This window comes from Clarias gariepinus, chromosome 9 (genome assembly GCF_024256425.1).
Source record: "Clarias gariepinus isolate MV-2021 ecotype Netherlands chromosome 9, CGAR_prim_01v2, whole genome shotgun sequence".
Classification (NCBI taxonomy): Eukaryota; Metazoa; Chordata; class Actinopteri; order Siluriformes; family Clariidae; genus Clarias; species Clarias gariepinus.
The window spans coordinates 14,286,158-14,306,982 of NC_071108.1; the positions used below are offsets into that span (position 1 = coordinate 14,286,158).

At 36.6% G+C, this 20,825-nt stretch overlaps 1 protein-coding gene across 3 annotated transcripts; it reads left to right on the top strand.

The window, feature by feature from the left end:
• Positions 1–4,733: 4,733 nt before the first annotated feature.
• Positions 4,734–19,853, top strand: si:ch211-198n5.11 (methylcrotonoyl-coenzyme A carboxylase 2). Of its 3 annotated transcripts, XM_053504915.1 has the most exons (14): positions 4,743–4,830; positions 4,961–4,997; positions 8,012–8,323; positions 9,673–9,869; positions 10,145–10,323; positions 10,412–10,492; positions 10,605–10,783; positions 13,398–13,590; positions 13,691–13,782; positions 13,910–14,066; positions 14,773–14,895; positions 15,168–15,292; positions 15,897–15,978; positions 18,135–19,853. In XM_053504915.1, exons 2-14 carry the CDS (start codon positions 4,966–4,968, stop codon positions 18,219–18,221), a joined length of 1,839 nt encoding a protein of 612 aa, XP_053360890.1. In that variant the 5' UTR covers positions 4,743–4,830; positions 4,961–4,965; the 3' UTR covers positions 18,222–19,853. The 3 variants fall into 3 exon arrangements, with proteins under 3 accessions (XP_053360891.1, XP_053360890.1, XP_053360892.1); XM_053504916.1 differs by lacking the exon at positions 4,961–4,997 and having other exon boundaries at positions 4,734–4,830; XM_053504917.1 differs by lacking the exons at positions 4,743–4,830; positions 4,961–4,997 and adding an exon at positions 5,039–5,059.
• The last annotated feature ends 972 nt before the right edge of the window (positions 19,854–20,825 follow it).

A 20,825-nucleotide genomic window follows, 5' to 3' on the forward strand; every position in this document is an offset into this window, starting at 1 on the left:
GAAAGAGAGCAGCACCTTCTCAAGTGGGATGGACACCGTCCCGCCCTAATAGGCCAGCTTTGCCCTCAAACCTCTTCGAATTGTCTATGAAGCCCACCTTATTTTTGGAGCTCCACCTGAACCTCCAGCGGTTCAGCGACTATAACCTGCTGTACGCTATATCGCCATGTGGCATTGGATGGGACCAGAGCATATAAATTCATCGGACATCACCTATGCTAATTTAAACACCTATGTAAAGTTACACCTACTAACTTCTGACTGACAAAGGCACATATTGTTTGTTCCTGCATGTACCACTATCTTAGAGAACCTATGCTGTTCCTAGAGCCTTAAGATTACCTGCTATGTCTGGTGCTCTGGCTCCCGGCATACACCAAACCACTGCCGCTGGCGCCCCTAAAGGCCTAGCTAATTTCACGTGCCTCGGTATAGAGTCTCCTATAACCAGAGCTCTTTCAGGTTTCTCAGAGGGTGCATTGGAGAGCAAACCTGTTGGACATGTGAAGAGCAGAGGAGGTGTGCTCCAATGAGCTAGCCTTAGCGTGAGCTTTGGTTGAAGGAGTATGCCACCAAGTTGTTATGCACTTGCCCTGATGTGAGGGCTCTAATGCCGGAGTCGGAGGCTGGCTATAACCGCCTGCGGCACCCACACTTTCTCTAATCCTCTCTAAACGCTAATAATGTATTTGAATGATAATCATTAAATGGTAATAATAATTTTTAGTTTAGCTAGCATAATGCAGGTTGGTAGCGGGTAGATGTTATTAAAAAGCTGGTTTAATTCAAAGAAAACACTTTACTTTGATGTCACACCAACATGGCTTATCACAAACAAAAATTTTAGATTTGTAGTATTATTAAACTGTTTCTAGTTATAGTATTATAGTAGTATTTACTTTTGATCACGCAGCATAGACACAGTTTAAATCTACAGCACTGGCTGTTTTAAAGATAGTTAATACCTTATTCACTGATCGATGATTTACCACTAAGTTCAGACTTTCCAGTTGCTGGTCATTACAACAGAATATTTCTTCTTCAGATAAGGCTTCAGGCAAAATCAGTACCTTTAAAAAACTCTTTTTGTCCCCTGTGTTTTAATTTATGCCAAGAAGGTAAAATGTGAGTGAGTAAACACGATGAACAGTAGGGTGACACTAAAATGTGCCCTTAATGCAGCGGTCCTTTTTGAATGTAGTAAATTCGGTAACAGTTTTATCAATGATAATGGACTGAAATGGTTTTCAAGATTGCATATGCTACAACGCCATCATTTTCCTCTTACAGGCAGTGTCTTGTGCATTAAAGATCACTGATAAATAACAGACCCACCTATGCTCTGTCCTCTGTGCCATAACCATGTGTCTTTGTCCATCCATCTGTCCATCCCTCTCATTCTTGGTTCCACAACCTCTCGATGAGAGTGAGAGTCTCTCTTGTTAATTACGCTCTCAATAACAAGGATCTTTGCAGCAAGCGTATTGCGTATTGTGCTCACTCGCAGATTTCCATGAATCAAGTAGCTTCTCGATAGCATAGGGTAGGAATTACCACTCGGCACAGGCTGCTGAAATAAAGGAGCTTTCGGGCAGGCAAATATCAGGCTTTGGAGCCTAAAGAATTATAAATGGTCCTGTAAGTAGCAAATACAACTCTTTGGAGATACCTTTGCTGCAACTGCTGGAAAAAAGAAAATCACAGTTACAAGATATAATAAAGTATAATATATAGTATATAGTAATCAGATACCCCTTTCTTACTGCTCATCTTAGGCCTATGATAAAACAATGGGCTCCCACTTGCACGTACATATATGTGCTTCCTACTGTACATATGCGCTCCTCATGCTCATTCTATTAGTGCTGGATGGCTGCTTTAATCTAATTACAGGTAGTTTTGCACCCTGCTTTTTACACACCTGCTTAATGCAGTTCAGTACTTATAAATCTCTATTTAAGAACTGCTAAGTTTGAATATCCCACATTTAGTTTTTTACACACACACACGCGCACGCGCACACACACACACACACACACACACACACACACACACACACACACACACACACTTTTGCCATTTCAAAGTTTTAAGAACATTAGAAAGAATTGGTCTAATTCACAGGGAGGATGTTAAGATTTGTGTAAGAAGCATGCACAGAAAGAAAACTTAAATAAGTTAAATAACTTATATAAACAGTAGATACAACAAAATTCACAGCCATTTATGAGGTTGGAAACTGCCTTTCTAAACATTTGTCATGTCAAACAAGGAAGGTCACTTGTATTCTGTTGCTGGGATGATCTACATGGCAAGTTAGGCATCCTAAGAAATAAAACATTACATCAGCCACAATTCTAAACTCAGGCATAAGCAACAGACACATACAGAGGTGTGGTCCCATTAATAATGATAAATGAAAGACTCAGCTATTGCTCAATAGTGCAAACAGTGAGCGCAAAACTACCAAGCGCAGCATGCAGACATGCATCACCTTACCCTTCTTACTCTACAGCCACAGCAGACAGCAGAAACATGGCAATGGGTGAGGTCATGGGGAGGGCGAGAGGATGCCCGGGGAAAGGGTGTGGAATGAAAATGGATGGAAAAAAACAAAAAACACAGGGGTGGAGACTAAAAGCTAAAGACTTGGATCTAAACGCCTTTTCCTTGCCAGCTTGTCCAGCCCTGTGCCACTGGATGAAGTGAGGGGTGAAGGAAAAGAGGAGGAAGTCTGAGAGAAAGAGAAACAACTTGACCGCATGAGAGTAAAAGTTGCAGATGCGTTTCTGGTATAATCTGCTCTGTTTAATATGCATTACTAAAACCTGGAAGGATAACGCTGACCCCTTACCTTTGAAGAAGAAATGTGATCGGAAAAAACATGAATGAGCATGATGGGAGATCACTTAAAGCCTTAGTGAAATTAATTTGTAATTCATTAATAAATAATATAATCATAAATAATATTAATTTATTTGTAAAAAATAAAAAAAACAACAATAACAACAACAACAGTAAAACTCATAGCTATATTTAATAGTAAAAGTAAGAGCATTTCCACATGCACAATGAAAAGAAAACTCAAGGAATTAGGACTAAACAGCTGCGTAGCCTTACCAAAACCACTTATCAGTGAGGACTGATGAGCATTGGAAAAGCAGTGGTCTGATGAATCCAGGTTTAATAAAAGTTGTGACATTGTATAAGCTTATTGAAACGATGCCATGGCCATAATCCAAGCGAAAGGCTGCCAAGAAAATAATATTGTCGCTTTATTTTTGGCTTGGAAGTGTATTTCTGAGCCCCCAATATGCTCCCTAGTTGTGTCAAAATCCATTACACTAATACAGGTCATTTGTCGGTACACTTGCATTTTTTTTTTCCTTTTCAGACTTAAGTTTCAGACAAAGTTCATATCTGTATAAGCGGATATGGAAGAAAAAAAAAATTTTTTTTTTAGCCTTACAGTCAATTTAGGGAGCATGAGCACGAACACGGATGCTGAAAAAAAATTCTGTTAAGCCATAATTAGCACCAAAGTATAAGTGAAGGTTGATTTGAAGGTTGACCCAACCACTTTCTAGAGCCAAGCACTCATAATCTTTTTAACTTCACTGTTGAAGCCATATAGATCTCTGAAATCAAATGTTGAGAATCCAAAATTGTTTACGTTCTTAACAAATGGTGGGAGGACGCATTTCTAGTTTCATCTGTATGTTTTTATTTGCAAGCATCAGGGTTTTGAATTTGATGCGGTTCCTGTCTTGTTCCTGTCTGTCCAGGTCTGCCACTGTTCACCATTCGTCCTCTGCAGCTGATCCGGAACATAGCTTGCTCAAACATTAAAAATTTAGAGAAGCCAACTTTTTAGGAAAGCTTGGAGTGAGATTTTGAGAATAAGGGCATAAATGCCTTGCATGTCAGTTTATTTTATTAGATTGTTGATCTATTGAACACTATAATGATTGGTTTATCTCTGAATAATTGATGCCTTCACACAGCTATAAATGTGTGTTAATTTCTACCAGATTATGCGTATAAATTTGGATTAATGAAAGCTCAAGAGCAGCATGTGTAGCTCCAAATCATCACTAAGCCGTATCCAGCTGGAGCTGATCCTTCTCTGGATGTATCAGGATCAGGATTATACAATGGGTTGGCCTTCGTCTAATGGAGCAGGCACAATTTTCAGATGCCTCTGGGTGGTAGAAAGAAGAACAGGTGGAAAGGAATTAGCGTAGCTGCCGTTCATGATGTTAGCAGCACTGAGAGTGAGAGTGTGCATTCAGATGTCCTGGAGTACGAGGTTATGGGATGAATTATGTGTATGCCAGGGTAAAAAGATATGTCTGATGTAGACTTCAAAACTATAAAAGCTGTTTATAGCCGACTTGTCACAAAGAGGCTGGGGCTTAATGATCTTCCACAAACAATTATTCTGAATATGAAAATGTGAGAAATTGAAAGTGTGGCATTAGAGCGTGTGAAGATAAGTGATTCAGTGAGTTTCATTCACAATGCGGGAAAAATTAATTGGCCACCTGAAAATTTACTTAAAACGGGAACAGAAACATTTGAGAACATTTCTAAGATCAAAACAAACATTCTGGGAACCGAAAGGCCACTCTTACAGTAGGCGAATTGTCATTTACTTCATAAGGATATACTGCCCTCTATTGGTTATGCTCTAAAAGTTCCGTTTATTGTAAAGTGGTTCGGAACGTTATTCGGTGTGGTTTGTTTCCCTCCAGACACATTTAAATGTATCACGGCGAATAAATAAAATAACTAGATTCTAGTCATGTATCGTTGCATGTACCGTTCAAGGTAAGAAAGTTATTCAAAACGAAACAATTATCTGTTGTGTGTTCACACTGTTTAATTAAATATAAAGTTTGTTTGTGTTTTGCAAAATCCAAATGACCTTTGACACACTTGCATAAACATACCATTTCAGTTTAAATGTTGAATCCAGATGACAATTCAGAAAAAAAGTGAGTAAATCTAGCAAACGTTTCTTTGCTGTAAATAACTTTGGCTACGTTTACACTGTCAGGTAAATGTGACCCAATTCTGATTTTTTGCTCATATGTGACACATATAGGATATGTTCTATGTCTGTGTAAACTGGAAAAAAACGCATGCATTCCGATATTTCGAGATCGGTTTCAGGCCTCCTTCATATGTGGAAATAAATCAGATATAAATCAGATATGTGCTAATGTGATTGTCGTGTAAACGGACAGATCGGATTTTCTGAGGCATTGCGTTCTGTACGTAATTAAAACTGACGAGGCTGAAGTTAGCTCCTTATTTGCAGCTTCCGATTCGTTTGGCTTCTTATTGCGCAGCGTCTCACTCTGCGGCTGAAGTTAGCTCCTTATTCGCCTCTTTACTAACGGGAGTGTTCACGTTGGCGAAAGCTGCGCAGTTTATCAATAAAACGTTATTTTGGTGGCTTAAACCATTCTGGCCAGGCGAATATGTACTATACCATACCTAGCAGGTACCCAACTATATAGTAAAGGTGAAATTGTCCTGGCCCAGATTGATTTTACACCTTAAAAATTAAATGGAAATATGTCATTCTATTATGCACAATGGTGTGAATAAGAAGCCAGATTTTCAAAACCATTTTAGTAGCTTAAATCTCTCTGGGGCAGGCAAATATGAACTATACAACATCCAGCAGGTACCCAACTATATAGTAAAGGTGAAATTGTCCTGGCCCAGATTGATTTTACACTTTAAAAAGGATGGAAATATTTGACTATTTAATTGTATTATTAAATCAGCTTTTGAATTGAAAATTCGTTTTATTTAATTTTTTTCATTGTTTTTTTTTTTAAATAGTAGTGATTTTGATGTCAATTAAACTTTAGAACTGAATTTTCCAGTGTATCGAGTGCTCTGACTGATTAATGGATATGTATTAATTATTCAGCAATCACTATATTTTTACTATTTGCCTATCCCTTACTTGCTATATACACTCGCTAAATTATAAGTATGTTAGGAGAGTATGCTACTATTCAAACTGATAAATTTAAATTATTTTATAGAGCACATTAATGATAGTAAAAAATGTTGCACATAGCAATGATAACTAATAATAACATTTATTAAAAAATTACCCAAACAGGTATTAACAATACAGAGATGCACATCCAAAATGCAATGACAACCTACATAGGATTATCCAAAAAATTTTAACAGTAAACTAAATTAATTTTCATTGTATCTCTTACATTTTCCAAAAACACTAGCATGTCCTTCATTTTGGAGAAGACAAATGAAAAATTCACTAGAATATCTTCTTTTTCATCTTCTCCAACATTTTCTAGTGTGTCAAATTTACACAGGGCTTCTCTGCTTTATCCTTGTTCATGTACAAGAGGTGAAGCAACATTTCCACTGGAAAAGCTGTTTATTTTCATTGCGCCACCTCTCAGCTTCCAAAATGCACTGATATACTTGGTGACTCTAAAATCAGAAAATATATTAATCTCAACACATATACAGTGATTAACACAGTGATTAGTTTACTGCTGATGTTGATGGCAAAAAAGAGAATAAAATAGGCAAAATTTCAATTTGTAACAAAAACCTTAAACACTGTTCAGTCTCTGGCAGTAAAACATTTGATCCCATTTCTTTTGTTTAATCACCGAATATGCTAAAGACAGGATAGACAACCACACAGGACAAACAAACACACAAACTAATTTAAATTGGCATATATACTACATTTTACATATATTACACATATTAATATACATTATACGCATTACCATAAATGGAGGCTGATCTGAATGGTAACCCACTTCTGAATTGTCCTGCTAAGATACCAGAAATTAATTATTAATTGTACACACACACATTTTTGTAACAAACTGAAATTTAGCCTATTTTATTCTCTTTTTTGCCATCAACATCAGCAGTAAACTAATCACTGTGTTAATTACTGTATATGTGTTGAGATTAATATATTTTCTGATTTACACATACTAACATACTTATATAAAAATATAGTGATTGCTGAATAATTAATACATATCCATTAATCAGTCAGAGCACTAGATACACTGGAAAATTCAGTTCTAAAGTTTAATTGACATCAAAATAACTACCATTTAAAAAAAAACAATGAAAAAATTAAATAAAACGAATTTTTAATTTAAAAGTCGATTTAATAATACAATTAAAAAGTCAAATATTTCCATTTAATTTTTAAAGTGTAAAATCAATTTGGGTCAGTGCAATTTCACCTTTACTATATAGTTGGGTACCTGCTAGGTATGGTATAGTACATATTCGCTTGGCCAGAATGGTTTAAGCCACCAAAATAAGGTTTTATTAATAAACTGCGCAGCTTTCGCCAACGTGAACACTCCCGTTAGTAAAGAGGCGAATAAGGAGCTAACTTTAGCCGCAGAGTGAGACGCTGCGCAATAAGAAGCCAAACGAATCGGAAGCTGCGAATAAGGAGCTAACTTAAGCCTCGTTTAAAACTGCGACTTCTTCGCGGTTTAATGACGTAATGTTAATCTCCAGTGGAAGCGCCCGTGGATTTATAACATCGCAGGTGACATGGAAAAGGAAAAGCCCCGCCCCCTGCATTTTTTAATGCTTATTAGGGCTAAATATATTTAAGAAATCAGTATTTGGTGAATGAAGCATATGCGCAGGCTGCAATTTTGCCGTTTTTTCTCTTCCTTCGTTTTAAAACCATGGTGACGTTTCGCGAACTTTGCATATATCGCAGAGCGTCAAGCATACTTCACCTTCGTCTATCTTGGCTAGTGTGTAGCGCAAGAACCTCCCTTTAAGTATGCGCGATGTTTCAGATGGCATGGCAAGTGTAAACACGTGAATCGGATATGAGTCATAGTTGAAAGAACGTGTAAACAGACGGTCAAAAAAAAAATCAGATATAGGCAACAAATCAGAATCAGGCATCGAGACCTGCAGTGTAAACGTAGCCTTAGTGAATGTACATTTTTGACAGCTTGTTTCTAAAAAATGGACGAATGTGCTACACAAACCCATTATGCACCAAATCACTGTCAAGGACCAGAGAAGAAAAGAACTGCTCTCTACGTCAGTGCACTTATTACAGCTCAGCCAGACTACTAAAATGCCTGAGACACAATCTGCAGCCCATCTGCACACATCAGGCACTGTTACACCGCTGCATAAGCTCAACTGTGCAGGGAAGAAGGGGGCCAAGTGCGTTCCCAGTAGTGGATGGATCATATCAGCTTATTCACAGACATGTATTCGAAGTAAATTTACAGAACAGCCAGGCATGTCAACAAAGGTATGATGAAGTTATTTACATTAAACAGCTGCTTTATTTACATTTGTTTACATTTCTATCACCTGTTCCTGCTACAATCTACAGTGTGTTTAGTTTTTCTAGTATTTTTCCAAGTTATATGCATAGGGTATAGAAAAGAACCATCCCGCTTTAAAAATAATCACATTTTGTTGCTTTTTAGCCTGAAATGAAGACTGTTTTTGTTTTATCCATCTGTAACATCATGCAACTTTTAACATCCAAGCGAAAGATATAACAACAACATGTCAGAAAAAAATAAAAACAGAATCAGTTAATTGCAAAAGGATCACCTAAAAATTACTTGTAAACTTATTCGGGTGAAGCTACTCACACAAACTCATCTGACTTTCGACTGTGATCAGCTTGTGATTCGCTCAGTGTGAAAAACTAGAATGGGATGTACCAGCACAAATCAGGTAATGGATACAAAAAAATTTCAAAAAAAAATAATGATGACTAAACTTTGCAAAACACAGGTGGTCAGATGAGATTAAAATTGAAATATTTGGCAGGACACTAAGCGATATGTCTGGCAGAAATCCAATATTTGTCACCATCTAAATAACTATTCCTACAGTAAAGCATGAAGGTGATAATATTCTGTCATGGGGGTGTTTCTTTGCAGCAGGGACTGGAACACTTGTCAGTATAAAGGGAAAACAGATGGGGCAAATTAGCATCAAATTCTTTAGGAAAATCTGCTGCCCTCTGCCAGAAAGTTGTCAGTGTAAAGAAGGTTTACCTTTCAACATGACAATAACCCAAAGCACACAGCAAAACTGACTACACTGTGGTGTGGGGTTGAATAATGGTGAATGTCCTTGCATGGCCTAGTCAGAGACCAGACTTAAACCTATTGAAAATCTGTGTAATGACTTGAAGACTGCAGACCACAAACAGTAACCATCAAATTTAGCTTTTTGGGCAAAGAAGAGTGGGCAAATATTGCAAAGTCTAGAAGTTAGACTAAAGGCTGTAATTAAAGCTAAATGTGGTTTAACGACTTATTGACACAAGTGTAATCCTTTTCCAACTCAGTGATTGTTTTTTTTTTTTATTATTATTTTTTATATATGTTGGTATTATACCTTTGTCTTGGATGTTAAAAGTTGCATTGAATAAGTACAGCTGAATGTAATTTTTTTTTAAATGTTTTCCTTTCAGGCTGTAAAGCAACAAAATGATTATTTTAAAGGTGGGTGTTCTTTTCTAACCTCACTGTATAGAATTAAGGCCTTAAAATGCATGATAAAGCTAAAGAGTTTCAGGCATTATTAAAAGAATAATTTCATATTGAACTCTTGATGTAAGTGAGATTTTTGGTTTAGGTATCTAGAACTTAAGGAAACAGCATTAAAGGGTGGTGGTGAAAATGCCATTGCCCGACATACACAGAGAAACAAGAAGATGCTAGTCAGAGAGAGGCTCCACATGCTGTTGGATGATGACGATTATCTAGAACTGTCGCTGTTTGCTGGACTGGGATTACCGTATGGGGACATTATATCAGCCAGCTGTCTTACAGGTAATGAACCAACCAGGTCTGAGTTTTTTTTTTTTTTTTTTTTTTTTTTTTTTTGCCTCAACCCTTACTTTCCAGACTTTGTTTAAACATGTTCTCTAATGCTAGCTGCCGATAATTCATGTTTTAAAAATAAATCCAGTTGGAAAAGCACTGCAATTTTCACATTTCATGAAACTGATGAACACTAGCAGCTACAGTGCCCTCCTCATGTAGTGTCACCCTTTACTCTTCTTCACTTTCTTCTTAGTATCCAGTGATGTTTTTGATTATTTTAGGTATTGGTAAAATAAATGGGCTGTGGTGTGTATTCACCGCTATTGATGCCACTGTGAAAGGAGGCACAGCATACCCTATTACAGTGAAGAAACAGCTTCGTGCTCAGGAAGTGGCCATACAGAATCGACTCCCCTGTGTTTACTTGGTTGACAGTGGGGGTGCATTTTTACCTCTTCAGGTAAGATAGCTCTATAAATCTAATGGTCTTATATAAATATAAAGCCACTGTGGTTTTGGTACAGTTCCAAAAATTCTGTTCACCACAGGCAGATATATTTCCTGATAAGAACCATGGTGGCCGTATTTTTTACAATGAAGCTATAATGTCAGCAATGAAGATTCCACAGGTAGGATTTTGCAGGTATATAAGAATCACAATACATTTTATTTGTTGGCGCTTTTAAATAAAGGCAAACTGAAGTTAGAGACTGCTCTCAACATATAATGTTGTGCCTGTAGGTGGCAGTGGTCTGTGGGTCATGTACTGCTGGTGGAGCCTACGTCCCCGTTATGGCAGAGGAGGCAATTATTGTGCACAGGATAGGGACCCTATTTTTAGGTGGCCCTGCACTGGTTAAAGCTGCTACTGGTGAAGAAGTGACTGCTGAGGATCTTGGAGGGGCCAGGTTGCACTCAGAGTGAGTGAATTACCCAATTAAGCTGTTCATGAAGAAATTACAAAAGTATAGTGCATCTCAAAAATAAAATATTATGGAATATATTCCATACAGTATATGTAATAATGTTTGTTTTGTAATTTAATTTAAAAAGTGAAACTCTCACATGTTCTAGATTCATTATATGTAAAATCAATTATTTCAATCCTTTTTAAATCTAGTAATCTACTTAAAAATCTAGTATCACAGAATATTGGAATATTTCCTAAGATCATACAAAAACGATTTACAATACAGAAATGCCCAACTTCTGCAAAGTATGTTCATTTATGCACTTAATATTTTAAGATACTGGAGTTTCACTTTTTGAATTAAAAATTACGATAACAAAATAATGTAACAATGAAAGTTTTACCATGACTTGTACTAACAACTCTAGTCATCTTTGATTAAAATCATAGCTATTTTCAAGTTACTAATACTTTTACTACACTTATTTATTTGTATTGATTTTATTTATTATTTGTTCTTATCTTCATCTGCTTTAAATAAATTAAAGATCAAGTATATAACAACCATGTTAATGTTATCTATAACCCATCTCTATCTGACACTTTGGAAACAATTATTTCCCTAGACGCGGAAAAGGCATTTGATCGAGTGAATTGGGATTTTCTTTTTTACACTCTTGGTAAATTTGGTTTCGGCCCTAAATTTATATCATGAATAAAAGTACTATACTCATCCCTACTGGCTGCCGTTCGGACAAATAACAACTTATCCCCTTTCTTTGAGCTTCAGCGTGGTACTAGACAGGGGTGTCCTTTGTCACCTCTTCTCTTTGCTGTGGCTATTGAACCATTGGCTATCGCATTAAGGGAAAATGCCAATATTAAAGGTATCTCTCGTGGGGGGGTGGAACACAAAGTTTCCCTGTATGCTGACGACATGCTGCTTTTCATATCCGATCCTCCTCATAGCCTACCAAAACTTGTGGATTTACTGAAAGACTTTGGTGAAATATCTGGCTACAAGGTTAATCTACAAAAAAGTGAAATGATGCCAATTAAAAACAAAAAAAACAATATAGCACAGTTTCCTGATTCAACCCCCTTTAAGATTAGTCCCAGAAAAATCAAATATCTAGGAGTTTGGGTAACACACAACCATGCAGATCTATACAAGGCGAATTATCAGGTGTCATTATACAATCTTTACATTGACAATATCTTTGGCTCATTTGAACAACTTGTACAAAAGTTTAACATTTCCAGGACACATTTTTATAGATATCTACAGCTGAGGAATTTCATTTCCTGTAACCCTGACTCCTTCCCTTTGTCTCCTTCTCCATCCCTTTTAGATTCTGTTTATAGCTGTAAACCAGATGCCAAACAGATGATTAGTGCTGTATACAAGTTATTAAACATAAGTAACTCAGCCACATTAGATACACTTAAAGGCAAATGGGAAAATGACATAAAAGAACAAATTTCAGATAAACTGTGGCAAAAGATAATACATAGAATTTACTCATCATCAGTTTGCCTCAAACATACAGTCATTCAGTTTAAAATTGTTCACCGGCTTCACTGGTCCAAGGTAAAACTGGCAAGGATTAGAGAGGGCTTTGATCCCACATGTGACCGATGTAAGCAGGAACCAGCTACGCTACTACATATGTTCTGGACATGCCCAAAGCTATAAAATTTTTGGAGTTTTATTTTTGATACCTTGTCAAAAATATGCCAAATACCATTAAAACCATCCCCATTTATTGCACTTTTTGGTGTTGACTCAATTGGTGTCCGCTTGAATGACGCCAAGGCCAATATGATTGCCTTTAGCTCCTTTCTCGCTAGGAGACTGATCCTGTTTAGATGGAAGGAGTCGTTGCCACCAGTGGGTACTCATTGGATTAAAGAGGTCTTGTATTTTCTTCATCTAGAAAAGATTCGCTATTCTATAAAGGGATCAACTCAGAAATTTTATGATACCTGGCAACCATTTATAAGCCATTTTGAAAATATAGATGCAAATCAATTAGATCTGTAATAAAATATTGCTTTTTCAGTCTTTGTCTCTAATACTTTCCTTCTCTTCCATTTCTGTTTGATGTGCAATTTATTTATTTATTTTTTTCCCTTTTTTCTGCTGACTGTTTTTTTTTTTTTTTTTCTTTATTTTTTTTTTGGGGTGGGGGGTGGGGTACAGTTAGAAAAAAAATAGTGTACTATGTATGTATATGTAACTTGTTAATATTTTCAATAAAAAAGACTTTGATCAACAACCTAAATAGTTGGTAATATCGTTTGAATGACAAATATGTGGTATATGGACCACACAGGGTGATTTTTGTTTTATTTTGCTATCCAGTTTTAAAAATTCAGCTAGTTTTTAACTATCTATTGACAATTATTGCCCTAAAACATTGAAACATGAGCTATTTATAAGCATCATTGTTTGCCTAAGTTAATTATAGAAATGATTTCATTGGCAATGCACAACAAAAATAAATGCATATGACGGCCATACGTTATATGTATTTGCTAACATCAAGATTTTAAATTTTGATAATAATCTTAATATATTGAGATGCTGTAGTTTCTCATCTGTTAGTTTACTCTTGTGCCAGGGTGAGTGGCTGTGTTGATCATTTTGCTGCTGTGGAGAGTGAGGCATACGAGTGTACAAGGAACATCATCTCCACTCTAAACTTTAAACTCCCAGAGGAGGACAGCACTGAGATTGAGGAGCCTCTGTATAATCCTGAGGATCTTATGGGCCTCGCACCAAGGAGCTACAACTTCAGCATGGATGTCAAACTGGTGAGAATTATTTATTATAAATACAGAGACATAGTTGCTTTAAAATCACATGGAAAAAAGTGGCACAAAAACACTTGTCTTTCTATTTTCACATGTTTAGATTGTGAGTCGACTGACTGATGGCAGTCGTTTCCAGGAGTTCAAGTCTTTTTACGGAAGGACACTTCTAACTGGATTTGCCAAAATTAAAGGGTAAGAATTATTAGATTTTTAAATTAGCTTACACACGAGAATTATGATATAAATAATAATAAAATATTTTAATGATAATAACCAAAGTAATTTGTTACTGAATTATTTTTTTTCCCTTGTTTTTCAGACATTTGGTTGGTGTTGTCGCTAACAATGGCAGGCTAACATATGAAGCCTGTCTGAAAGGAACCCATTTTGTTCAGCTGTGTGACCAGAGAGACATCCCTCTAATCTTCCTGCAGAACACGGCCCCAGAACCTTTGCACACTCTCTCCCGAGACAAGGTACTGTACTGTCGTCAGGCTAATACTGTATATGAAATCAACTTTCAGGATCAAGCTCTTGTGGTAAAACAGTTGTGACATGGTAAACTGCCTCAGTATAGCAGTTTTTTCATGAAGCTACTAATGTCCACCCTGAAGAGACCGTGAAAAGCTATAAAAATGAAACTAGAGGTGTGTTTATAAAGCACAGCTGTTTTTTTATGAAATACAAATAATAAGACAGTTATATTTTAAGATTTACACATACAAATTTAACAAATTCAGCTTTAGCCATCTGTTTGTAGCATTGTGTAAAACAGGGTGATAGGACATGTACGTACACTACATTGCCACCAGTTTTGGATGCCTCACCATCAGATCTGTACATGCTTGTGAAAAATTCTGTTTCACTTTTAGTCCATCTTTTATGCACTCACATGTTTTCCAGTCAGTCTTCCAGTTCATCACAAAGATGATCTGTGAGTTCAGGGCTTTTTGCGGGCCACTTCTTTCATTTCAAACTTCTCTCTTCCTTCCAGTAATTTAATGCATACAATGGACATTCCAGATAATTCTGTGCTTTAAACTTTGTGGCAACCATTTAGCAAAGGACCACATTTGGATATGATAGTCTGCTGTCCACATTTGGATATGATAGTGTGTTGTTTAGCCATATAGTACATAATTTCTTTTTATTTACCAAGTCTGTTATGTTTCTGTCTCCCAGGCAGAGTCCAACACTATGGTACTTAAAGCTCTGGGTTCCATGATGTCTGCTGTGGCCTGTGCATCTACCCCTAAGATCACTGTCGTCATTGGAGGCTGCCATGGTGGTGACAGCTATGCCATGGTCAGTAACTCCAATTAATGATTTAGTGTACTGTGTGTTTAACAGCACAGACATAACAATGCAAACGACCCTTTAACTAACTCATCCTGGTGCTTCGCTTCTGGTTGGAGATCTCGTCACATGGATGCCCTGTGTGTCTCTTTGGGATGCGTCTCTTTGGGAATTGACAATGACAATTGTTAAAAGCGCTATACAAATAAAATTGAATGTAATTATATTGACCTTTTAAATAAACCAAAAAAAAACTTTATTCCTTTTTCTTTCCTTTTTAGTGTGGAAGGGCTTTTGACCCCAACTTTCTGTTTCTGTGGCCTAATGCCAAAGTGTCGATTTTAGCCCCAGGCCATGCTGATGTTTTGGTGCAGGATAAAGAGGAGGCTACACGCATTAATAAGCAGTAAGAGACATCTGTACATTTAACTTCCATCCACCAGTGTTATTTTAAAAAACTTTCTGGAATAAACCAGATAAATTTAAATGTTAGTAATTTTAATAATTTAGTTTAATTTAATTTAATAAAAAGAATTAATGGTTGCAAAAATAGTTGTAGAATTTTCACAGAATTGGTATATTAAAAAAAGAAATGTCACACACTAATATTTAATTGGACTGGCTTTTGCTTTGATTAATGCAGTGCTGCATATTGCTTTCCAAGATCTTTTATTGATATTAGGACAGTCAGACCACTGTGAAAAGTCTTTATTATTTTTTTATGAAATATGGCCCTTCTGAAGCAGAGAAACAGCTTTGCCACGACCACAGAATATGTTTTCTGACATGGTTGTTTAAGCAATGAAATGCTACTCACTGCATTAGTTAGGGTTAAATAACTTGTCAGCTGAAACATAATAATTACTGTAGCAATTATCCGTTGGAAGGCTTTTAATCATTTGCTTGGTTAATTTTTTTTAATTCAGATAGTTTATGTTGCATAGTCATATTATAAATATGTAGTGAACAAAAAAATGTCAGTGATTACTGTTTTTCATATTTATGTTAAGGCTTAAAGAAGAGAGCTCAGCAATCTTTTCATCAGGCAGACTATGGGACGATGGTGTCATTCTTCCCCAAGACACAAGAAAGGTAAAACACACTAAGTTTAACAGTATGTCGCTCATGATTGGACAATGAACATTCTGTTCATGTTTCATAGTTTTAGTTAGTTTTAGAAGGTTGTATAGCTTCATAGGTATGTCCTAGGTAGTAATTAATACCTGATGGTAACCGACCAGGATAGTTTCCTATCCGGCTTGTACATCAATCAGCCATAATAATAAAATCACAGGCCTCATATCGTGTATGTTCTCATTGTTCTGTTAACCCAATTCTAAAATGACAAAGCATGCACTTAACAAGACATTTGGAGGTATGCTGTAGTATCTGGCACCAATACATTAGTAGTGGATTCTCTACGTACTATAAGTTGCGAGATATGGCCTCCATTGGACATGTTTATCCAGTGCATCCCACAGATGCTTAATCGAATTGACGTGTCAACAACTTGAACACTTTATCGCCATGAAAATGTGGGAATTTGATTGGTAGAAATGTTTAGATTTTTAGAGTAGGTTTTATGTATCAGAGGAACATGCACAGAAATGCCAGAACCCAAAGTTTCCCTGCAGAACATGGGCAGATCATCACACCATCTCCCCACTCAGCTTGCCTTCTTTCCACAGTGCATCCTGGTGCCATTTTTGTGTCATAGCCAGCACGTTATGCCATCTGTAATATTAAACTTACCGATAGGTGAAGTGAATAACATTGACTATGCTGGCTATGACAGAACAGTGTCAGAAGACTGCTGTGTATGGCTGCATAATTGCAGCCAGTGATAGTGCTCATGCTGACCTCTGCTGGACAGCTGATATCATATATCACTCACATGTTGTTGAAGACCAATTACAGTGGAACCTTGGATTATGAGCATAATTTGTTTCAGAAAATTTCAAAACACTCCTACACCAAAGCGGATTTTCCCATGAGAAATAATGGAAACTTAAATTATTCATTCCACAGCCCAAAGAAATACATAAAAATATTTAATACAAAATATAAAGTAAAAATAAAACAAATTAACCTGCACTTTACCTTTAAAACTAAGTAAAATTAAATCCCGACAGATAAGTGTTTCTGTTTATGCGTGTGTGTAAGGAATTAGACCCGCCCATCTTCTCGTCTTACACAGTGACCCTTCTTCCTTTCTTATTTGAGTTTTTTACCTTTGAAAAGAATCGCGGCAGAGCAGTGTTTCCATTAGAGAGTGTGTGTGTGTGTGTGTGTGTGTGTGTGTGTGTGAGAGAAAGTGAGGAGAGGAGGGGTGTGTGCGTGCGTGTGTGTGTGTGAAGGGGCACGGTGTTCAATGACAAAGTCTAACGAGACTTTCTCTTGCTTTACACGTGTGCACACACTTGTGTTATAATAAACGGTACACGCGCGCTGAACACACGCATACAAACACAAAATAAAATATGTTTTACGCACAGACACGTGGTCACAGTGTTATAGTAAACAGTACTTGCCGCACGGATGTTGGTTATACCAGTGAGAGACGCGCACTAAGACCCAGCAGGGGAGACAAGTCCGCAGCGCAAGAGAAAGAAAAACCGTTGGCACAGTTGTGATCACATGATTCTCTGCGTCAAAACACGAGTACTCGGTACTCGTAAACCAAGACTTCGTTCTTTTTTCAAGTCAAAATTGATTAAAAATCTTAGCTCGTCTTGCGAAACACTGACAAACTGTGTTACTCGCAATCCGATGTTCCACTGTAGACCATTTATGGCCGATGTATGTTCCCAAATGGCCATGGCATCTTTTAGCAAGATGATGCACCCTAAAACACTGCGAAATTGATCAGGAATGGTCTGAGGAACATGACATAGTGTTGACAATGGGTTGATTTGGCCTCCACATTTTCCGGAACTTTGTGTGATCAAGAATCTATGGCATGTGCTGGACAAACAAGGCCCCACCTCACAACTTACAGGACTGCTAATACAGTATAAGTATGGACCTTGCTTTGTGCACAGGGAATTGTCATGCTAAGGTTTGGGACTCTTCCCTCTGGTAAAAGGCAGTAGTAATGCCACATCACACACAGACATTGTATACAATATTGTGTTTCAATATAATTTTGTGGCCACAGTTTGAAGAAGGACCACATATGGGTCAACAAATATAGTAGGTATAATTTGTTTCTTATTTTAGGGCTGAGGTTTTTTTTTTTTTTTTTTTAGGTTTTGGGCCAGTGTTTAAAAATCATCAAGCAACAGGAGTATCAGCTATCTCAAAGAAGGCCCAAATTCATCCCTCTTCGAATGTAACATCACTGAAAAAAGGCATCTCACTAAAATACATGGAAGGTGTTTTCTATAAATGGACAAGACAGGAGCCATCTTTTGATGTTGTTGATATATATATATTTTTTTAGCCAGAAAAAAATATATATATTTGTATAAACAAATGCATTTTAAAATGTAAAAGAGTGATTTCAGCAAATGTAAGACTTGGTTTCAGGCATTATCATGGTTCATACATTATCTTTTGAAGATGCCTTTACAAGCTTAATTAATTTTAATTGACTTTCATTTGAGCTTAACATTTTTTGTGACATTCAAAAAAGTAATCCAATTTTAAGGAAATGTACAATATTTATTTTTGTACATATATTCTAGATGCAGTTCAATTAACAAAAAAAATATTTATTATTGTCATTCAAGCTGGTCAGTAACAAATGACTTGCGGACAAACTTTCTGATTAAGTGTGTGTAGAGGCCATGCTGGCCTGTTATTGCCTCTGAAATGACCAGGGCCAGGGTCCTTAACTCCTGCCCTAAAGACTCAATAATCAGCAGAAGTTCCCTTTATAGTAACTTGGTAATGAAAATGAAATTGTGCATCCCAATGGTGCTCTATTGGATTGACATCTGGTGACTGTGGTGGCCATTTGAGTACAGTGAACTCATTGTCATGTTCAAGAACTCAGCTTCCGATGATTTTAGCTTTGTTACATGCAAGACAGTCTTGGGCAAATAGGGCTACGTTAACTGTAGTAGGCTACATTTTATTTCTTGATTTTTCTGTGATGCCATCAGGATGAACTCAGCACCACAAACAAATTGGGGCACAGAAGAAAAAAGCTTTAAGGAACATTATTTAAGCAAATTGTAGTCTCAGTTTCTCAGGATTCTTGATGTCCTAAAGGTTTACACCCCCCCCCCTCCCCCCCTGAGTGATAAATACTCAGTAGTATCGTTCATTACAAGGTGCTAAACTTTTTTTTCCCCTCTACATGCAATACAAAACTTTCTCCTTTGCATAAAATGCATTAGGGGGCTGTTGAATTTACCCCTAGTTTCAATAAAACTCATAATTTTGTTTTTCTTGAATACGCATGCTATTGTTTTGAATCAGGTTTGTCTCTAGGAAATAAAACTATTAAATTGTTGGTTTGTATTTAAGTTGTTCACTTCTCGTTGTTCCGAGGATTAGATTGGCTTCCTGTTGGTTTTTATTAATTGCCCGTGTATTCAGTTGGGCAATATGTGTTTACGAATGTATGAAATTATAGAAACATTTGTGTTCCTTATTAAGTATTATTAATATTGAGTATTTTTCTGATCAGAGACTTTATTTCTTTTTTTTAATTCAAAGTATAGAGTGGTAACATCAGAGACAGGGTAGATGTAAAGGCACATAGGATTTTCTATTTCCTATGTGAAATCTTCATCAACTAAAGACAGTAGTATAAAAAAATTTAACATTTTTGTAGCAAAATGAAGTAACAATGAAGTATTGCAAATAATGAGCCTTAAGATGAAGCATTGTACCTGGATCAAAGTGATGGTGAAGAAATGTTTTTTTGTTAATTGAATGAGTATAAAGTTATAATCTGATCTAGTCCATGTTGAATTTAAATAAAATTGACATACTCTCAAGATGTTTTCATTTCGTGATGGAGGGATTGGTGTGCCCTTGCAAATAATAAAAAATTTGGACGTCTGGAGGAGTTCAGATTGTATTAGAAAGAATAAACAGTATACGGTGAGGAGGGGAGACTAGACAGTATACTCATACATTTAAACATTAAATATCTTCCACTCTTCTCATTTTCTCCTATGGAATATCTTTTTAACAGAGAATCTGCAGCCTGCCAAAATTTAGAAGCCAGCTTTTAAAGAAACCAAACCTACTCTGTGAAGTTAGTAAGGACTAATCCACTCTGATTGATGTCTGTCCTTTTCAACTTGTCACATTGTCATCAGGGATAGGTTGACATGAGGAAATATATTTAACCAGGGGAATAAACATTCACTCGTCTATACTGCTTTATCCTGTATACAGAATCGCAGGGGGTCTGGAGCCTATCATAGAAGACGTAGGGCATAAAATGGGGTGCCAATCAATCACCACTTAGCCTAATCTGCATGTCTTGGGACCGTGGGGAAAACCCACCAAGCTAAATGCACACAGACTAGAGGTGTGAATCGAACCCAGAACTTGAAGGTGCAAGGCAACAATGCTGACCACTAAGCCACAGTACCATCGGAATAAACATTTAATTAGCAGCAAAAATATTTAAATACTTATTTAATCTACTTTTAAATAAGTCCTATATATTTAGACTAAAACACTAGACTAGGCTTCTCCCCGCATGCTATCTAGCAGGTCCTACTGTTCTTTTGCATTTATAAGGCATTGCTGGGACACAGGTACTTCAGATCACAATTTTTTTTCTTGAATTGCTGTTGCTGCTGAAATTGCTGTATAATCTGCATTCCATAAAAATAAAAATCCATCACAAAATTTAAAAACAGACTATAATTTTATAAATTGAGACAGCAGTTATATAGCAAGTATACACTTACTCATTAAAACGTTTGTGAATGAAATCCCCAGATCATCAGCAGTTTTTAAAATAATTAAAC